Source organism: Quercus lobata, chromosome 9, assembly GCF_001633185.2.
Source record: "Quercus lobata isolate SW786 chromosome 9, ValleyOak3.0 Primary Assembly, whole genome shotgun sequence".
NCBI lineage: Eukaryota > Viridiplantae > Streptophyta > Magnoliopsida > Fagales > Fagaceae > Quercus > Quercus lobata.
Window position 1 is genome coordinate 8,223,584 of NC_044912.1, and position 21,125 is coordinate 8,244,708.

At 37.4% G+C, this 21,125-nt stretch overlaps 1 protein-coding gene across 1 annotated transcript; it reads right to left on the reverse strand.

Moving 5' to 3' along the window:
• Positions 1-9,699: 9,699 nt before the first annotated feature.
• Positions 9,700-18,299, reverse strand: LOC115961149. Its single transcript, XM_031080179.1, has 4 exons — positions 17,601-18,299; positions 17,476-17,557; positions 15,528-17,416; positions 9,700-10,032 (listed from the first exon to the last, which is right to left on the reverse strand). Exons 1-4 carry the CDS (start codon positions 18,297-18,299, stop codon positions 9,700-9,702), a joined length of 3,003 nt encoding a protein of 1,000 aa, XP_030936039.1.
• Between the last annotated feature and the right edge of the window lie 2,826 nt (positions 18,300-21,125).

The window sequence follows — 21,125 nt, forward strand, 5'->3', positions numbered from 1 at the left end:
TGCTACTTAATCACGAGCCTTAATCTCTTTGAAAATGTGTAGAAAAGTGACCATTGGTCATTGTTTGGACAATATCTTATGAACGGTAAGGAATTCATAGACGCGGCTTTACGTTTTTAGAAAGTTTACAGTCAGAGCTTGAATTTGAACACAAATTTTGTATTCTTTTGACGGAAATCAAGAGAGTTATTGTTGTTTGTATTTGCCCCAGCAAGTTACCCGAAATATGGATTCCAATTATGTGCCAATTGAAGGGCGTAAAAGTAGAAGTCGAACATTTTGTTCCCGAATATGGGCTGGAAATAATTTTCCAATATCACGAGGTCAATCATCTGTTAATCAAATTTTGGGTAAAAAATACGTTGGTGGCCAGTTATTCATGAGCCTTAATCGCATTGAAATTGTGTTGAAATGTGACCTTCGGTTACCGTTTTCACCGTAAGTATTGAATGAAAAGGAAATCTTAGACGCGGCCCGATTGTTTTAGAAAGTACACATTCGGAGCTTCAATTTGAATAAAAATTTTGTATTTTTTTAAGGAAATCATGAGAGTTATATTCGTTTGTCTTTGGCCCAGTGAGTTACCAAAAATAGGGATTCTAATTATGAGCCGATAGATGGGCGTAAAAATGGAAGTCTAACGTTTTGTTCCCGAATTTGACTTCGAAATGTTTTTTCTATATCACGAGATCACTTTTCTCAAAATCAAATTTTGGGTAGAAAAATATGTTAGTTGCTAGTTATTCACGAGCTTTAATCACTTTGAAAATGTGTTGAAAAGTGACCTTCTATAAACGTTTCGACAATATCTTTTGAATGGTAAGGAACTCTTTGATGCGGCCTGAATGTTTTTGAAAGAACACATCAGAGCTTAAATTTGAACAAAAATTTTGTATTTTTTCTATGGAAATCGAGAGAGTTATTGTCGTCTTTATTTGGCCTAGTGAGTTACCCGAAATATGGATTCCAATTATGAGCCGATAGAAGGGTGTAAAAATGGAAGTCTAAAGTTTTGTTCCCGAATTTGGGTTCGAAATACTTTTTCTATATCGCGAGATCACTTATCTCAAAACCAAATTTTCGGTAAAAAATACGTTAGTTGCTACTTAATCACGAGCCTTAATCTCTTTGAAAATGTGTGGAAAAGTGACCTTCGGTCACTGTTTCGACAATATCTTATGAACGGTAAGGAATTCTTGGACGCCGTCTTACTTTATTACAAACGTCACAGTCAGAACTTGAATATGAACACAAATTTTGTATTTTTTCGACGAAAATCGAGAGAGTTATTGTTGTTTGTATTTGGCCCAACGAGTTCCCCGAAATGTGGATTCCAATTATGTGCCCAAAGAAGGGCGTAAAAGTAGAAGACTAACGTTTTGTTCCCGAATATGGGCTGGAAATATTTTCCTACATCACGAGGTCATTCGTCTCTTAATCAAATTTTGGGTAAAAAATACGTTGGTGGCTAGCTATTTACGAGCCTTAATCGCTTTGAAATTGTGTTGAAAAGTGACCTTCGGTTACCATTTCGACCGTAAGTTTTGAATGGTATTGAATTCCTAGATGCGGCCAGAATGTTTTAGAAAGTACACATTAGTAGCATCAATTTGAATAAAAATTTTATATTTTTTTGACGGAAATCAAGAGAGTTGTTGTCGTTTATATTTGGCCCAGCGAGTTACCAGAAATATAGATTCTAATTATGAGCCGATAGATGGGCGTAGAAATGGAAGTCTAACGTTTTGTTTCTGAATTTTGCTTCGAAATATTTATTCTATATTGCGAGATCACTCTTCTCAAAACCAAATTTTGGGTAAAAAAATATGTTAGTTGCTAGTTATCCACAAGCCTTAATTGCTTTGAAAATGTGTTGAAAAGCGACTTTCTATAACCATTTCGACAATATCTTTTGAATGGTAAGGAATTCTTTGACACGGCTTGAATGTTTTTGATGGAACACATTCGGAGCTTGAATTTGAACTAAAATTTTGTATTTTTTTGATGGAAATCGAGAGTGTTATTTTCGTTTGTATTTGGCCCAGCGAATTACACTAAATATGGATTCCAATTATGAGCCGATAGAAGGGCGTAAAATTGGAAGTCTAATGTTCCCGAATTTGGATTCGAAATATTTTTTCTATAACTCGAGATCACACATCACGGAATCAAATTGTGGATAAAAAATACGTTAGTGGCTTGTTATTCACGAGCCTTAATCACTTTGAAAATCTGTAGAAAAGTGACCTTCGGTCACCATTTCGACAATATCTTTTGAAAGGTATGGAATTCTTAGACGTGTCCTTACTTTTTTAGAAAAATCACATTCAGTGCTTGAATTTGAACTCAAATTTTGTATTTTTTCGATGGAGATCGAGAGAGGTATTGTTGTTTGTATTTGGCCCAGAGACTTACCCGGAATGTGGGTTCCAATTATGAGCCGAAAGAAGGGCGTAAAAGTAGAAGTCTAACGTTTTGTTCCCGAACATGGTCTGGAAATATTTTTCCTACATCACGAGGTCAATCGTCTCTTAATCAAATTTTGGGTAAAAAATACGTTGGTGGCTAGTTATTCACGAGCCTTAATCGCTTTGAAAATGTGTTGAAAAGTGACCTTCAATAACATTTCGACAATATCTTTTGAACAGTAAGGAATTCTTTAACGTGGCCTGCATGTTTTTGAAAGAACACATTTGGAGCTTAAATTTGAACAAAAATTTTGTATTTTTTCTATGGAAATCGAGAGAGTTATTGTCGCTTGTATTTGGTCCAGCGAATTACCCGAAATATGGATTCCAATTATGACCCGATAGAAGGGCGTAAAAATGGAAGTCTAACGTTTTGTTCCCGACTTTGGCTTCGAAATACTTTATGTATATTGCAAGGTCACTCATCTCAAAATCAAATTTTGGGTAGAAAATACGTTAGTTGCTACTTAATCACGAGCCTTAATCGCTTTGAAAATGTGTTTAAAAGTGGCCATCGATAACCGTTTCAACAATAACTTTTGAACGGTACGGAATTCTTTGACGCGGCTTGATTGTTTTTGATAGAACACATTCAGAGCTTTAATTTAATCAAAAATTTCGTATTTTTTTTATGGAAATCGAGAGATTTATTTTCGTTTGTATTTGGCCCGGCGTGTTACTCGAAATATGGATTCCAATTATGAGCTGAAAGAAGGGCGCCAAACTGGAAGTCTGACGTTTTGTTCCCGAATTTGGCCTGGAAATATTTTTCCTATATCACGAGGTCAATCATATCTTAATCAAATTTTTGGTGAAAAATACGTTGCTGGCAAGTTATTCATGAGCCTTAGGCACTCTGAAAATGTGTTGAAAATTGACCTTCGATTACCGTTTCGACCATAAGTTTTGAGCGGTAAGGAATTCTTAGACGTGGCCTGAATTCTTTAAAAAGTACACATTAGGAGCTTCAATTTGAATAAAAATTTTGTATTTTTTTTACGAAAATCGAAAGAGTTATTATCATTTGTATTTGGCCTAGCGAGTTACCAGAAATATGTAATCTAATTATGAGCTAATAGATTGGCGTAAAAATGGAAGTCTAACGTTTTGTTCCCGAATTTGGCTTCAAAATATTTTTTCTATATCGCAAGATCACTCTTCTCAAAATCAAATTTTGGGTAGAAAAATATGTTAGTTGCTAGTTATTCACGAGCCTTAATTGCTTTGAAATTGTGTTGAAAAATGACCTTCAACAACCGTTTCGTCAATAGATTTTGAACAGTAACGAATTCTTTGACACGGCCTGAATGTTTTTGAAAGAACACATTTGGAGCTTGAATTTGAACAAAAGTTTTGTATTTTTTCAATGGAAATCGAGAGAGTTATTGTCATTTGTATTTGGCCCTACGAGTCACCCGAAACATGGATTCCAATTATGAGCCGATAGAAGGGCGTAAAAATGGAAGTCTAATGTTTTGTTCCCGAATTTGGATTCGAAATATTTTTTCTATATCGTGAGATCACTCATCTCAAAATCAAATTGTGGGCAAAAAGTACGTTAGTGGCTAGTTATTCACGAGCCTTAATCGCTTTGAAAATGTGTGGAAAAGTAACCTTCCGTCACCGTTTTGACAATATCTTTTGAACGGTTAGGAATTCTTAGATGCGGCCTGAATGTTTTAGAAATTACACATTAGGAGCTTCAATTTGAATAAAAATTTTGTTTTGTTTTTTTTTTTTTTAACGGAAATCGAGAGATTTATTTTCATTTGTATTTGGCCCAGCAAGTTACTTGAAATATGGATTCTAATTATGAGCCGATAGATGGGCGTAAAAATGGAAGTCTAACGTTTTGTTCCCGAATTTGGCTTCGAAATATTTTTTCTATATCGCAAGATCACTCTTCTCAAAATCAAATTTTGGGTAAAAGAATATGTTAGTTGGTAGTTATTCACGAGCCTTAATTGCTTTGAAAATGTGTTGAAAAGTGACCTTCTATAACTGTTTCGGCAATATCTTTTGAACGGTAAGGAATTCTTTGACGCAGCTTGAATGTTTTTGAAAGAACACATTCGGAGCTTGAATTTGAACAAAAATTTTGTATTTTTTCAGTGGAAATCGAGTGAGTTATTGTCGTTCTTATTTGGCCCAGTGAGTTACCCGAAATATGGATTCCAATTATGAGCCGATAGAAGGGTGTAAAAATGGAAGTCTAAAGTTTTGTTCCCGAATTTGGCTTCGAAATACTTTTTCTATATCGCGAGGTCACTCATCTCAAAATCAAATTTTGGGTAAAAAAATACGTTAGTTGCTACTTAATCATGAGCCTTAATCTCTTTGAAAATGTGTAGAAAAGTGACCTTCAGTCACCGTTTCGACAATATCTTATGAACGATAAGGAATTCTTAGACGCAGCCTGAATGTTTTTTAAAGAACACATTTGGAGCTTGAATTTGAAAAAAAAAATCCTATTTTTTCAATGGAAATCGAGAGAGTTATTGTTGTTTGTATTTGGCCCAACGTGTTACCCGAAATATGGATTCCAACTATTAGCCGATTGAAGGGCGTAAAAAAGGAAGTCTAACGTTTTGTTCCTGAATTTGCCTTCGAAATATTTTTTCTATCTTGCGAGATCACTCATCTCAAAATCAAATTTTGGGTAAATCACTTTGAAAATGTGTAGAAAAGTGACATTTGGTCACCGTTTCGACAATATCTTTTGAACGGTAAGGAATTCTTTGATGCGGCCTTACATTTTTAGAAAGTTCACATTCAGAGCTTGTATTTGAACACAAATTTTGTATTTTTTCGATGGAAATTGATAGAGTTATGTTTGGTTGTATTTGGCCCAGCGAGTTACCCGAAATATGGATTCCAATTATGAGCCGAAAGAACGGCGTTAAAGTATTAGTCTAACGTTTTGTTCCTGAATTTTGGCTGGAAATATTTTTCCCATATCACGAGGTCAATCATCTCTTAATCAAATTTTAATTAAAAAATACGTTGTTGGCTAGTTATTCACGAGCTTGAATCGCTTTGAAAATGTGTTGAAAAGTGACCTTCCGTTACCGTTTCGACCCTAAGTTTTGAACGGTAAGGAATTCTTAGACACGGCCTAAATGTTTTTGAAAGTACTCATTAGGAGCTAGAATTTGAACAAAAATTTTGTATTTTTTTGACGAAAATCGAGAGAGTTATTTTCGTTTGTATTTGGCCTAGCGAGTTACCTAAAATATGGATTCCAATTATGAGCCGATAGAAAGGCGCAAAAATGGATGTCTAACATAATATTCGCGAATTTGGCTTCGAAATATTTTTTCTATATCGTGAGATCACTCATCCCAAATTCAAATTTTGAGTAAAAAATATGTTAGTGGCTAGTTATTCACAAGCCTTAATCGCTTTGAAAATGTGTTGAAAAGTGACATTCGATAACCATTTCAACAATAACTTTTGAACGGTAAGGAATTCTTTGCTGTGGCCTGAATGTTTTTGAAAGAACACATTAGGAGCTTGAATTTGAACTCAAATTTTGTATTTTTTCGATGGACATCGAGAGAGTTATTGTTGTTTTTTTTTTTGGCCCATCGAGTTACCCGGAATATAGATTCCAATTATGAGCCGAAAGAAGGCGTCAAAGTGGAAGTCTAACGTTTTTTTCCTGAATTTGGGTTGGAAATATTTTTCCTATATCATGAGGAAAATCATCTCTTTATCAAATTTTGGGTAAAAAATACGTTGGTGGCTAGTTATTCACGAGTACTAATCACTTTGAAAATGTGTTGAAAATTGACCATCGGTTACCGTTTCAACCATAAGTTTTAAACGGTAAGGAATTCTTTGATGCGGCCTGAATGTTTTTGAAAGAACACATTTAGAGCTTGAATTTGAACTCAAATTTTGTATTTTTTCGATGGACATCGAGAGAGTTATTGTGTTTGTTTTTGGCCCATCGAGTTACTCGGAATAAAGATTCCAATTATGAGTTGATAGAAGGGCGTTAAAATGGAAGTCCAACATTTTGTTCCCAAATTTGGCTTGGAAATATTTTTCCTATATCACGAGGTCAATCATCTCAAAATCAAATTTTGGGTAAAAAATACGTTAGCGGCTAGTTATTCGCGAGCCTTAATCGCTTTGAAAATGTGTTGAAAAGTGACCTTTGGTCACCTTTTCGACAATAACTTTTGAACAGTATGGAGTTCTTTGACGTGGTCTTAATGGTTTTGAAAGTACACATTCGGACCTTGAATTTCAACACAAATTTTGTATTTTTTCAATGGAAATCGAGAGAGTTATTGTCGCTTGTATTTGGCCCAACGAGTTACCCAAAATATGGATTCCAATTATGTGCCGATAGAAGGGCGTAAAAATGGATGTCTAACATTTTGTTCCCAAGTTTGGCTTGGAAACATTTTTTCAATATCGCGAGATCACTCATCTGAAAATCAAATTTTGGGTAAAAATACGTTAGTGGCTAGTCATTCATGAGCCTTAATCGCTTTGAAAATGTGTTGAAAAGTGACCTTCAATCACCTTTTCAACAATAGCTTTTGAACGGTAAATAATTATTAGATGCGGCCTAAATGTTTTAGAAAGTACACATTCGGAGCTTGAATTTGAACCCAAATTTTGTATTTTTTCAATGGAAATCGAGAGAGTTATTGTCGTTTGTATTTGGCCAAGCGAGTTACCCAAAATATGGATACCAATTATGAGCCGATAGAAGGGCGTAAAAATGGAAGTCCAACATTTTGTTCCCTAATTTGGCTTGGAAATATTTTTTCTATATAATGAGATCAGTCATCTCAAAACCAAATTTTGGGTAAAAAATACGATAGCGGCTAGTTATTTGCTAGCCTTAATCACTTTGAAAATGTGTTGAAAAGTGACCTTTGGTCACCGTTTCGAAAATATCTTTTGAACGGTAAGCAATTCTTAGATGTGGCTTGAGTGTTTTAGAAAGTGCACATTCGGAGCTTGAATTTGAATACAAATTTTGTATTTTTTCGATGGAAATCGAGAGTGTTATTGTCTTTTGTATTTGGCCCTGCGAGTTACCTAAAATATGGATTCCAATTATGTGCCGATAGAAGGGCGTAAAAATGGATGTCTAACGTTTTGTTCCCAAATTTGGCTTGGAAATATTTTTTCTATATCGTGAGATCACTTATCTCAAAATCCAATTTTGGGTAAAAAATACGTTATTGGCTAGTTATTCACGAGCCTTAATCGCTTTGAAAATGTGTTGTAAAGTGACCTTTGGTCACTATTTCGACAATAACTTTTGAACGGTAAGCAATTATTAGATGCGGCTTGAATGTTTCAAAAAGTACACATTCAAAGCTTGAATTTGAACATAAATTTTGTATTTTTTCGATGGAAATCAAGAGAGTTATTGTTATTTGTATTTGGCCCAACTAGTTACCTGAAATATGGATTCCAATAGTGTGCCGATAGAAAGGCGTAAAAATGGATGTCTAATGTTTTGTTTCAAAATTTGCCTTGGAAATATTTTTTCTATATCGCGAGATCAGTCATCTCATAATCAAATTTTTGGTAAAAAATACGTTAGTGGCTAGTTATTCACGAGCCTTAATCATTTTGAAAATGTGTTGAAAAGTGACATTCGGTGACCATTTCGACAATAACTTTTGAACGGTAAGCAATTATTAGATGCGGCTTGAATGTTTTAGAAAGTACACATTCAAAGCTTGAATTTGAACATAAATTTTGTATTTTTTCGATGGAAATCGAGAGAGTTATTGTTATTTGTATTTGGCCCAACTAGTTACCTGAAATATGGATTCCAATAGTGAGCCGATAGAAAGGCGTAAAAATGGATGTCTAATGTTTTGTTTCAAAATTTGCCTTGGAAATATTTTTTCTATATCGCGAGATCAGTCATCTCATAATCAAATTTTTGGTAAAAAATACGTTAGTGGCTAGTTATTCACGAGCCTTAATCATTTTGAAAATGTGTTGAAAAGTGACATTCGGTGACCGTTTCGACAATAACTTTTGAACGGTAAGCAATTATTAGATGCGGCTTGAATGTTTTAGAAAGTACACATTTGAAGCTTGAATTTGAACATAAATTTTGTATTTTTTCGATGGAAATCGAGAGAGTTATTGTCATTTGTATTTGGCCCATCTAGTTACCCAAAATATGGATTGCAATAGTGAGCCGATATAAAGGTGTAAAAATGGATGTCTAACGTTTTGTTCCCAAGTTTGCCTTGGAAATATTTTTTCTATATCGCGAGATCAGTCATCTTAGAATCAAAATTTTGGTAAAAAATACGTTAGTGGCCAGTTATTCATGAGCCTTAATCACTTTGAAAATGTGTTGAAAATTGACATTCGGTCACCATTTCGACAATAACTTTTGTACAGTAAGCAATTCTTAGTTGCAGCCTGAAATTTTTAGAAAGTACACATTCAAGCATGTGGTGAATGCATCAATCATCTTCATTATGTCTCCAATGTTAGACACAGCTTCTCCCCCTTTCGATTGCTTGGGGTTCCCTTTATCCTCTCTTTGTCGACTTGGCCTTTGATAGTTGTCATTCTTTAATGCCTAAAGCTTACGACAATTCGTTCTAGTGTGTCCTTGAATTCCACAATGATGGAAAAAATGTTGAGTTTTCACACCTTTTTGTGACTTTGGGAGTGATTTCCCTTGAGCCTTAGGTTTGACCACTGATTGGTTAGGAGGCTTAGTCAAAAACCATTGGTCAGTCACATTCCGCTTCTTCTCCGCCTTCACTTTCTCAACAGTAGTGATTTCCACCATTAGTTCTTTGGCTTTCACAAACTTCATATCCTTGGACACTTTGACACTTGAACTGCTCTCTCCGGTGTATCCCAATCCGCTTTTGTCGGAGAAAGGTTTTTGATGAGCAAGCACTTCATCAAGCTTTTTGGAGGAGACCCGCTCTACTTTTGCATTGGCTTGAATTACCTCTAGCTCAAGAAATTTTATCTTTGAGTAGGCTTCAGTCAGCTCTCCATTCAGTGTCTCGACTTCACACTTAGTCTCCTTGTATCGGACTAAAAGACTCTTGTAGTCTTGCTCTGCTCTCTTCATTTTCTTAATGGCTGCTTTAGCCACTTTTGCATATTCATCGGTCTTCTCAAAGAGGGAATTGTTGGTCTCTTGCAGTCACACTATTCTTTCATCTTCCTCATCATTAAATTCCTCCACTATCCTCATTGACTCCAATCCAGTCTATTCACCAAGCTCTTCCACTAGCACACTCAAATCATCTGAAGATTCCACAGGAGCAATGGTCATGAATGCAGAGAAATTTCCATCTCCATCATAGCTTTCATCTGAATCTGAATTAGAAGAGTATGAATCACTAAGAGTAGTGGCATACACCTTGCCCTTCCCTCTCAAATAATTGGAACACTCTTTCTTAAGATGTCCATGTCTGTTGCATTCAAAGCACGTGATTCCTTGAGAGGATTGAGACTCCTTCCCATCTTTCCTCTTGAAGTCCTTTTTCTCCTTTTCGAAACTTGGGAATTTTCCCTTCTCAAATTTTCCATTCTTCTTGAACTTCAAGAATTTTCAGAAATTCTTCACAAGATATGCCACATCTTTCTCGATCTCATCCTCATCCGATGAGTTGTGAGCTTCCACCCTCTCATTGATCGTCTTTAGAGTAAGAGATTTGCTATTTCTTTGTGAAGGTAGAGACAGCTCATATGTTTGAAGTGAGCCAATTAGCTCTTGAACTTTGATATCAGTGGCGACGCCACGTACAGCTTAGGGTGTTCCAAGAACACCCAGACCTGAAAAAAATTATTAAAAAAAAAATTATATTTAAGCTGTATTAGGAACACCCTCAAATTAAAAAAAAAAAAAAATGTAACAGAGCAAAGCCAAAATATATCTGTTCAACTTTCAAGCAAAAAAAAAAAATTTGTAATAGAGCCAAGCCCACGGCAAGCCCAACAGAGCTAACCCACCCATGGATTCTCAAAAAAAAAAAAGTCCAACACAAGAGAATCAGAAATCAAACCCACCATACCCACGATCACGTTGCTGGTAGAGAAAGCAAAGAAAACCAAACCCCAATACAGTCTCTATAGAGCGAAAGTAAAACAAACTCTAATACTGTGTTTATCAAAAAATAAAAATAAAATAAAATAAATAAACCCAATACAAAGCCTTTGTACCAAAACCAAACCAAAAAAACCCCAATACTCACTCGTCGTCACCGTAGCTCGCTTCTCGTCGTCGTCGTTGCTCGCTTGCTCGCCCTTCGTCGTCGTCGCTCGTCGTTCGCCCCTCATCACAGATTGTAGATCATAGATCACTCTGCTCCGGTGCTCGGTGCTCCCTCCCTCAAGGTATTTCTCTCTCTTTTTCCCTCTCACTCTCAGTCTCTTAGTCTTTCCCTCTTTATCTCACTGAAAGTCTGAAATGAAAACTAAATTAATGAATGTCTCTCTCTTAGTCTCTTTATTCTAGTCTAACTCAGTAACTCCCTCTCTCTCTCTCTCTCTCTCTCTCTCTCTCTCTCTCTCTCTCTCTCTGTGATTGGCTAGCCAAATGTATGAGCTTTATTTATATTTTTCTTTTTGCCTGTTTTTTGTCTTTTTGAATTTGGCTTTATCTTATCCGTTGGTGTTGGTCAGTGTGTGTTGGTATTGGTGAGATATTAATTGTCTTTTAGTGTAATGTGTATTGTGATTTGTGATTGTGAAATTTTTTGATTGGCAGGCTATTGACTATTGTGATTGAGGCATCAGGCATGAGGCTTGTGCTTGTCTGTTGAGTGGGGTGGGGGGTAGATGGGCTGATGGGCACATGGGGCCGGGTAAACAATAATTAAAGCAATATAATGTGCTACACATTACACTACTTTAATTATTGTGCTACACATGGGATGTGTAATGTCCGGCTCTTTTAGTGTAATGTGCTAAAAGGCTAAACAATATAACAAATTAAAGCAGTATAATTAATGACAAACAAATTAAAGCAATATAGTTTATTATTATGTTAAACAACAATAATTAAAGCTATATAATTAACCAATACATTATAAAAGAAAAATAACTTAAATTATGTTAGGCTAAATAATAATTAATAATTTTAAAATTAATGAAATAACAATATAACAAATTATAGTTTATAAAAGACAAAAGAATTAATGAAACAACTAAACAAAAATAATTAATAATTTTATTAATATTTCAAATGAACTTGTAGTTTATTGCTTATTCTTTTGCTAGAATTATGGACAAATATTTGATAAGAAAACTACGTACCCAAGATTCATCTCCTATGCAAGATTCATCTCCTGTTCAAGATTCATTTCCTGTGCAAGATTCATCTTCATCTTCTAAGCGAATTTGTGTTGACTTTAACTTAGAAAATCTTCCTTCAGGTCCTGGGCTACAACAAAAGATATCATCTTATCATCCTAATAATCATGATGAAATAAGAAGACATTATTTAACAAAAGGCCCTTGTCAACCTGTTCTTCAGGATTACCTTGTATCATATTTTTCTGAAAAGCCCCGTCGATTTAGATCCAAATGGTATGTAAATAGAAAGTGGTTGGAATATAGTATAGACAAGGATGCGGCATTTTGTTTTTATTGCTACCTATTTGGGCGGCAAGATGTTGGTAAGCAAGGAGGAGGTGAGACTTTTGTAACGAAAGGATTCAAACTTTGGAATCAGCTTGCGAAGTTAGATTCCCATGTTGAAGGAGTTAATAGTGCTCATAACCAAGTTGTCAAGAAGAGTGAAGATCTACTAAAGGAAAAGCAACACATTCAAAGTGTTTTGGTTAAGCAATCAAATAAAGATAAACTTGATTGTTGGGTTCAATTAAATGCAATAGTTGATTGCATAAGATTCCTTTTATGCTGGGGATTAGCTTTTCATGGTCACGATGAATCTCAAGGTTCAAGTGATAAAGGAAATTTTCTTCAGCTTCTGCAATTTTTGGGGGATCACAATGAATCCATCAATGAAGTGTTGCAAACAGCTCCGAAAAATTGCAAGCTTACCTACTCGGATATTCAAAAAGACATTGTGAATGCAATTGCACGTGAAACATCCAAAGCCATCATCAAGGATCTTGACAATGGGTTCTTTTCAATATTAGTTGATAAGTCACATGATATCTCAGTGAAAGAACAAATGTCCCTCGTTCTTCTTTATGTGAATAAAAAAGGAATTATTATAGAGCGGTTCCTTGGTATTGTACATGTTGCAAGTACCATTGCTTTGTCACTCAAATGTGCTATTGAATGTTTACTTTGTGAACATAATTTGAGTTTGTCAATCCTACGTGGGCAAGGTTATGACGGGGCTAGTAATATGCAAGGTGATATCAATGGTCTAAAAACTTTAATTTTGAAAGAGAATAAGTCAGCATTTGATGTCCATTGTTTTGCTCATCAACTTCAATTGACACTTGTTGCCGTTGCTAAAAATCACATTAACATTGCTAAATTTTTTTATGTGATTAGTAATTTAGTAACTGTTGTTGGAGGCTCTTGTAAGAGACGAGATGCTCTTCAAGATGCACAATTTGCCAAAATTAAAGAAGATTTAAAGAATGGTGTACGTAGAAGTGGGCAAGGTTTGAATCAAGAGACAAATCTTAAATGCCCTGGTGATAACGTTGAGGATCATATTATGGGACTATTCTCAACTTGATTTTGATGTTCTCTGCTGTTGTTGATGTACTTGAGATTATTGAAAAAGATGGCCTCTCCGACCAAAAAGTTGTAGCTCGATCTATTATGAGATCAATTCTATCTTTTGAATTTGCCTTTACTCTACACTTGATGAAAAACATTTTAGGGATCACAAATGAGTTGTCAATAGCATTGCAAAAAAAAAAAAAAAAAAATCAAGATATAGTAAATGCTATGGATCTTGTTAAAGTGTCTAAGCAACAATTGCAAGTGATGAGAGATGATGAATGGAAATCTTTATTGATTGAAGTGTCTTCATTTTGTACCACACATGATATTTCTATCTTGAACATGGATGAAATATTTGTAGTTAGTCGGAGGCCATGACGCAACACTCAACAAAATACAAATTTACATCATTATCGTGTTGAGCTATTCTACACAGTCATAGATATGCAACTTCAAGAGCTTAACAACCATTTTTTTTAGGCGAATACCGATTTGCTACATTGTATGGCTTGCTTGAATCTAAGTAATTCATTTGTGGCTTTCGATAAGGAAAAGTTAATACGTCTAGCTAAGTTCTATCCCTCTGATTTTCTTGGGACAGATATTTTGGCACTTGACTCTCAACTACAGAATTACATTTTTGATATGCGTAGCAACAACTTCTTTTTAGAGCTTCAAGGAGTTAGTGAACTTGCTAAAAAGTTAGTGAGCACAAGGAAGCATGAGACTTATCCCTTAGTTTATTTGCTTGTGAAGTTAGCTTTAACCCTTCCAATTGCTACTGCAACAATAGAGAGAAGTTTTTTAACAATGAAATATATAAAGAATGAATTGCGCAATCGAATGAGAGATCAGTGGATGAATGATTGCTTGATTGTGTATATTGAAAAAGATGTAGCTTGTAGCATTGATAATGAGACTATCAAGCAACGATTTCAAAATATGAAAACTCGTAGAAGGCAATTGTAAATTTTATGTATTTGCATGTTTTTTGATTGTTGTTGTTATCAATATATAAAATTTTCTTTTTATTAAATTGTGTAATTTATGCTTGTTGAGGAATAACCTGACAAAATTTCCTCGAGTCGCCACTGTCCTTTGGGCATAATTGCTTTTTCCAACTATGCATTTTAAAGTTTGTTTCTTTTAGATGCATCTAAGTTTGCAATATGTGCGAGTTTACTTGAAATTTTTAGATTTTGATCCATCCCTTATAATAATTTTGGTACTTTGTGTTCTACTTTCTTTTTATTTTTGTTGGTTTAGTTTGCCATTGGTGGTGGAACTGGAATAGTAATGCAATTGCTTTAGTGAAAATAGAGAGTTGAAGTAAATAGAGACTATGAAAACAAAGAGATGATGGATTATTGGACTGGTGGCAATGGAGGAAATAGTGGCAGGTATTGTCCATATGCTCCTTCATTGCCACTATGCACATAATCTATAGTCACTGACGTTTTCTTTATTCAGCATACATTGAGTTATGCCTAAAAGTCTCTTAGATATGTTGAGAGTATTGGAGAACAGGTTCTGGTAGACATCATTGTATGATAGTTGGGGTGCAATTCTTTTGTGAATTATATAGACTAAAAGGGGTCTCCTTTGGAGTTGAAATTGTTTTTATTATGTTCTATATAAGATTGAATGTTTGCCTTAATTATTCATTCTTGTTCTCATATGCTGAAATTTTTGGACTTTTGTACTTCTAAATGATTTTATTAGCTACCCTCTAACACTTATTGTGTACTTGGGCTATGATGTTTCTATTTTTTGAATAAGAAATTTTGTTATAAAAAAATAGATATTGAAATATGTAGTAAGTTGAGAAAGAGATATTATTATTTTTGTTTCCTTTTTTTTTTTTTTTTTTGATAAGTAAGAAAGAAGTATATTCAAAAGGCTACCTCATGAAAACAGAGGCAGAATAGAAAATACAGAGAAAGAAACAAACAGAAGAAAGAAAAGAGAACAAGAAAACAAATAGAGAACAACAAAGAACTAATTACAAAGGAGAGAGCAAAGGAACAAAGGGAGAGAATCACTAGAGGTAAGTCCCCAAGCCCTAGACCAATCAAAGAGAGAACCACAAAAATAAGCAAGCAACTGGTCATCGGATTTGTCCCTGTCCTCAAAAGTTTGCCAATTCTGCTCCCTCCAAATACACCACATTAGGCACAACGGAGCTAAATTCCAAATGCTAGAAGAGTGCTTTCCAAACCAGTTCCACCAACTAAAGAGCGTTTCTGCAACCGATCTTGGCAAGACCCATGAAATCCCAAAAGATCTGAAAATCAAGCTCCACAACTTATAAGCTTTTTCACAATGGAGAAGCAAATGATTCACCATCTCCCCATTTCAACGACACATAATACACCAGTCAACCAGATCAAAGCCTCTACACCGCAAAATGTCCCCTGTAAGAATCTTCTCCCAAGCTGCAGTCCAAACAAAGAAAGAGACGTGTGTAGGGGCCTTAACCTTCCAAATACCTTTCCAAGGAAAAGTAAAAGGCAAGGGACTTCGAAGCTTGTCATAAAATGAGCGAATGTCGAAATCCCCCTTCTTCGACAATTTCCAAATCATGAGGTCTCCTTGCTCAGAATGAGGTAAATAAGAACCCAAGGTATGAAGAAATTCATCCACATCTCCCATCTCCCAATCATTAGGATCCCTAAGTAAAAGAACCTTCCAGCTTCTCCAAGCCTCGGTCTCCAATCTTTCGAGAGACGAGGCCACATAAGCCTCTCTATTAGTAGCAATCCCATACACTACCGGAAAGGATAGATGGAATGGTGAGTCCCCACACCACTGATCTATCCAAAACTTCACTCTATCCCCCACCCCTACCTCAAACCGGATAAACTTGCTAAAAACCTCCCAACCTTTTTGGATGCTTCTCCATAAACCACACCCATGAACACCCCTACCCAGCTTGGAAGACCAACCCCCCCACTCTTCCCCAAACTTCAAAGCTACAACCCTCCTCCAAAGACGAGTCTCCTCAACCCCAAACCGCCATAACCACTTTCCTAGTAAGGCTTTATTAAAGGAAGTTAATTTCCTAATACCCAAGCCACCATTTGCCTTAGGAGCACACACCTTATCCCACCCCACCAAATGAACCTTCGACTCCCCCCACAGGAAGTCCCTCTGAATCTTCTCAATTTTATTAGCCACATGCGACGGGATGGTGAAAAGAGATAAATAGTAAGTAGGAAGGCTGGAAAGCGTACTCTTGAGCAGCGTCAATCTTCCACCTTTTGACAAATACAACTTCTTCCACCCGGCCAACCTCTGATTAATCTTCTCCAAGATAGGATTCCAAATAGAAGGGGACTTATGGGAAGCCCCCAACGGCATACCAAGATAGGTCATAGGCAAGGACCCAATCCGACAACCCAGAATCTCTGCCAAGGCATGAATATTATTAACCTCCCCTATTGGAACCATCTCACTCTTCAGGACATTAACCTTCAAACCTGTCACAACCTGAAAACAAAGGAGAAGCATCCGCACATGAAGGATCTGCTCCACTTCCACATCACAGAACAAAATAGTATCATCCGCAAATAGAAGATGCGAGACACATTCCCCTTCACCCCGTCTTCCATCAGCCTTGAAACCCCTGATCAAGCCAGCACCTTCAACTCTTTTCAACATCCTACTTAAGACCTCCATCATGACTAAAAACAACATTGGAGATAGCGGATCCCCTTGTCTTAGACTCCTCGTGCTCCCAAAAAAATCAGCTGGAGCCCCATTAATCAAAATAGAAAACTGGACCGTTGAGATACAAGTGCGAATCCATCTACACCACTTCTCCCCGAAGCCCATTCTCTTCAAAAGATTTAGAAGAGCCTCCCAATTCACGTGATCGTAAGCTTTCTCAATGTCTAGCTTACAAATAACCCCCGAGATCTTACTCTTCACTCGACTATCAACACACTCATTGGCAATAAGAACTGAGTCAAGAATCTGTCTTCCTCCCACAAAACTATTCTGAGACTCAGAAATCAATTGATCTAAGACCAGTTTCAAACGGTTCGCCAAAACCTTAGACAAGATCTTGTACAAGCTCCCCACCAAGCTAATAGGCTTGAAATCTCGAATATTGGAAGCATCATTCTTCTTAGGAATTAGAGCTATAAAGGTAGCATTTAAAGATTTCTCAAACTTACTATGTTGATAGAACTCCTTAAAAACTGCTAGGACATCCCTTTCCACCACTCTCCAACAATGGTGGAAAAAGGCCATAAAGAAACCGTCTGGACCTGGAGCTTTATCTCCAGCCAACTCGTTAACAGCTAGAAGAATCTCCTCCTTCTCAAACCTCCTTCAAGCCAACCCCTCTCCGACCCATCTATCTGATCAAACTCCAAACCTTCCACAAAAGGCCTCCATTCCTCTGATTCCTGATACAAATTTTTATAAAAATTTACTACCCTGGGCAGCCACCTCGGATTCCTCCTCATAAATCACCCCATCCACCTCCAAAATACTCAGATTATTAAACCTTCTACGGGAATTAGCCATCCTATGGAAAAATTTAGTATTATTATCTCCTTCCTTAATCCATAACATCCTTGATTTCTGTCTCCATGAGATTTCTTCCAAAGAGAGAAGATTCTTTACTTCAGTTCTCACCACATCTCTCTCACAAGACTCAGCATCAGAAAGGCCAAATTCCCCTTCCTTGGCATCAAAGGATTTCAAAGCCTCTAATAATTGTGACTTTTTGCGCCCAACATGACCAAACTCCAAACGATTCCACTGAACGATATCTTCTTTCAAAGCCTTCAGCTTTTTGGCAAACACAAAACTAGGAGTAGCAGAGAAAGAATGTCGATTCCACCAAGAATGAACTCTATCAGTAAACCCATCCGTCTTTAGCCACATATTCTCAAACCTAAACGGACTTTTACCCCTCGCCATTCCCCCTACCTCCACTAGAATTGGGAAATGGTCTGAAACAGGGCGAGGTAAAATCCGTTGGGTCACATCCGGAAAATGCTCCTCCCAATCATGAGACACCAAAACTCTGTCTATCCTAGACATCGAAGGTTGATCTGACTCGCTAGACCAAGTATATCTCCCTCCCTCCAGAGGCAAGTCTATCAGATTAAGATCCCCAATGAACTCCGAAAAGAGTTCCATGGCCGGAGTAAGACGAGAATTACCCAATCTTCACTAGGGAAACGAACAATATTAAAATCCCCGATGCAACACCAAAGGACGTTCCAGTAATGCTGAACACCAACCAACTCGTCCCATATTAGACCCCTCTCATTGTTATCAATTGGGCCATAAACCCCCAAACACGCCCAAGTGAAACCGTCCCCCACCCCACGCCACCGAACAGACACAAAGAAAGAACCCACCAAAAACTCCGACCTCTCTAAAACCCTCCTATCCCACATCATCAAAACCCCACCAACCGTCTGGACAGCATCTAAAGCCACCCAATCCATAAAAGGACAACTCCATAAGCTACCAACCGTCTATCCAGGCCAGCAAGCTTAGTTTCTTAAAGGTAGATTACATCACACTTCCATTCACGCAATAAATTTTTCACTATCAAACGTTTCCGACAGTCATTCAGACCCCTAACATTCCAAGAAAGAATTTTCAAATTCATAAAGACAACGCACAAAGCCTTTGTGGGTGACACTGCTAAACTGGGTTGCTTAAGTTCAAGGGCAGCTTTCGGCTTGAAGTTGGCACAACTGTCCTAGCCACCTTCAACCCCAACATTATCACTCAAAACCACAAGCCCAGCCCGCGATAAGCTCAAAAAGAAATTGGATAAAATGCTTTCTACCGATGACCTCAATGGCACCATATCTGACTTACCCAGTGGCACCGTGGGCACATCGGAGCTAATTCCGTCGTAGGAGGGGCCGCCAGCCTTAATCAGAGGAATCGGAGGCTCAACGGAACAAGAACCGGCGGTGCAAGGGTCACCGGCCTTTCCCGGTGGCAACAAAAGCTCGTCAGAGCTGGTTCCGGCAGAGAAAGGACCGTCGGCCTTCACCAGCTGCATCGGAGACTCAACGGACCAAGTACCGGCAGTGAAGAGACCAACGGTCTTTCCCGGTGGCACCAAGAGTTCATCGGAGCTAGTTCCGGCGAAGAAAGGGTTGTCGGCCTCCACCAGAGGCTTAGCGCACCGGTCCGACACTCCTGGCTCAAGAGATTGATGACGAGCCTTGGGGCATGCCTCTATCGACGATAGAACTTGGGCTGAAATTCCTTCCCCAGCCAGAGAGCTCTCACCCACTTCAAATAAGCTTGGGCCCGAATAAAAATTACCCAAAACTGAGTCAATCAGCACTAGGCTTGTTCCAAGGCCCAAAACTGGCTTAACTACAGCCTGTTTGGTTCCCTGTGGAACCCATTTAAGGGCCTTAGAAGCATCTGAAATGCATTCCCATTCCTCTTCATGTGCTTCCCCTCTGATCTTTGAAGCTCCCCCTTTCTTTCTAACCCAAGAGACCCGTCTCCTCCCTTTCACATCAACCTCTACGACAAGACTTCTCCCTGACCAGCAAGATCTCCTAAAATCACACTTCTTCCCCTTTTCATCAGCTTTTGAATTCAAAAAGCTTGGGAAATGTAACCTAGTATCTGCCAGCTTTTGCTTACCCACCTCTGCCACCTCATTCAACCGTTGCTCCCTCCTAACCCCTCCCACCACCTCCATCTTTTCAGACTTGTCCACTGGAATTTCCCCCACTTTTGCACCTGTAAGTCTCAGATTCACCTCCTTTTTCTCCTCTCCTAACTGTGTTAACTTCCCCTTGACTGTGAGTCCTAGTTGTTTCAGTTGCTTTCTATCCTCTGTTCTTCCATGAAAGCCTTGCACAACTTCAGCAAAAGTTCTATAGTTTTGATCCTTCAGGTTATACTTCCGCACCTGAGGAATGAATTTAGGAAGACCATTTCCACCCACTGCATATTGAGAAGGGTTCAACAATTTCCTTAGTTCTAGACCAAAAAACCTCCAACCATATCTCTCTTTGCCTTCCAGTATAATAATTGACCTCCTAGACCCACCAGCTTTGAGTTCAGTCAACAACAAGAACTGACTAGAAGAGTTGGAACACCATTGGAGAGTGAAAGCAGTGTCACCCTCTCTAAAAGTAAAAAACTATTTGAAACTCTCCCCAACAACAAGGTGTTCAATGTTAAACATTAGCCATTGTGCTGAATTCTTGCCCATGAAAACTGATCTCATAACGAATTTGCCCCTCTCAAAAATCCGTAACAAGAAATAACGACCCCCTTCCTCTACAACTAATTGAAAAAATTTGGACTCAATGAGAAAACTACAAACCACCCCCCCCCCCCCCCCCCACATATCTCCTCTAGAAAGGATAGAACTAAGACAGTTTTTTGTTTCCTACGTGATTTGGATTGGCACTTACTCTTTTCATGGGAATGGTTTTACTAATTTGAAAGTTTGAGCTTAGGAAGTGAATGGGAATGAATTTGACCATTTCCATGTCTCCCATGTTGGGATGAATCTTCTCCTATTCCTTTCAAACAAAAAGTGTTTGTTTTACTTAGAAGTTGTGTAGTATCATTTTATGATATGCTATTTTGTCTGATATATTCAATGTGATATAACATATTTATTTGATCAGACAACATTTACTAATGAAAGTTGTCCGGTTATCCTTTACAGAAACTGTTGTTGTTGGGCATCATATCAATTTTCCTAATGTGGAATTATAGTATCTTATGGCAATGGAGGGCGTCGGATTTCCAGCTTGAGCATTGTAGCTGCTGTGACGTGTTTAAGAGCCTAAGCTGAGTGCTGCGATTATGGTCAGCTGAATAACTGTTGATAAGAGCAAGTGATGGAAGTTATAAGACCTAGAAGATAAGTTAAAATCACACAAATGCTGCAACTAATGTCATGTATTCTATAGCAAGTGCAAATTCCAACTTAGCATGTGAGAGATTAGAATTAGTTAGAAT

What these genes read in the sequence shown, in the direction of transcription:
- LOC115961149 (XM_031080179.1), bottom strand. Translation starts at nt 18,299, where the DNA reads ATGGAACTCTTTTCGGAGTTCATTGGGGATCTTAATCTGATAGACTTG. An exon ending in TTTATGAGGAGGAATCCGAG is followed by an intron (nt 17,558 to 17,600) that starts GTGGCTGCCCAG and finishes AATTTGTATCAG; the next exon opens with GAATCAGAGGAATGGAGGCC. An exon ending in GAGGGGTTGGCTTGAAGGAG is followed by an intron (nt 17,417 to 17,475) that starts GTTTGAGAAGGA and finishes ATAAAGCTCCAG; the next exon opens with GTCCAGACGGTTTCTTTATG.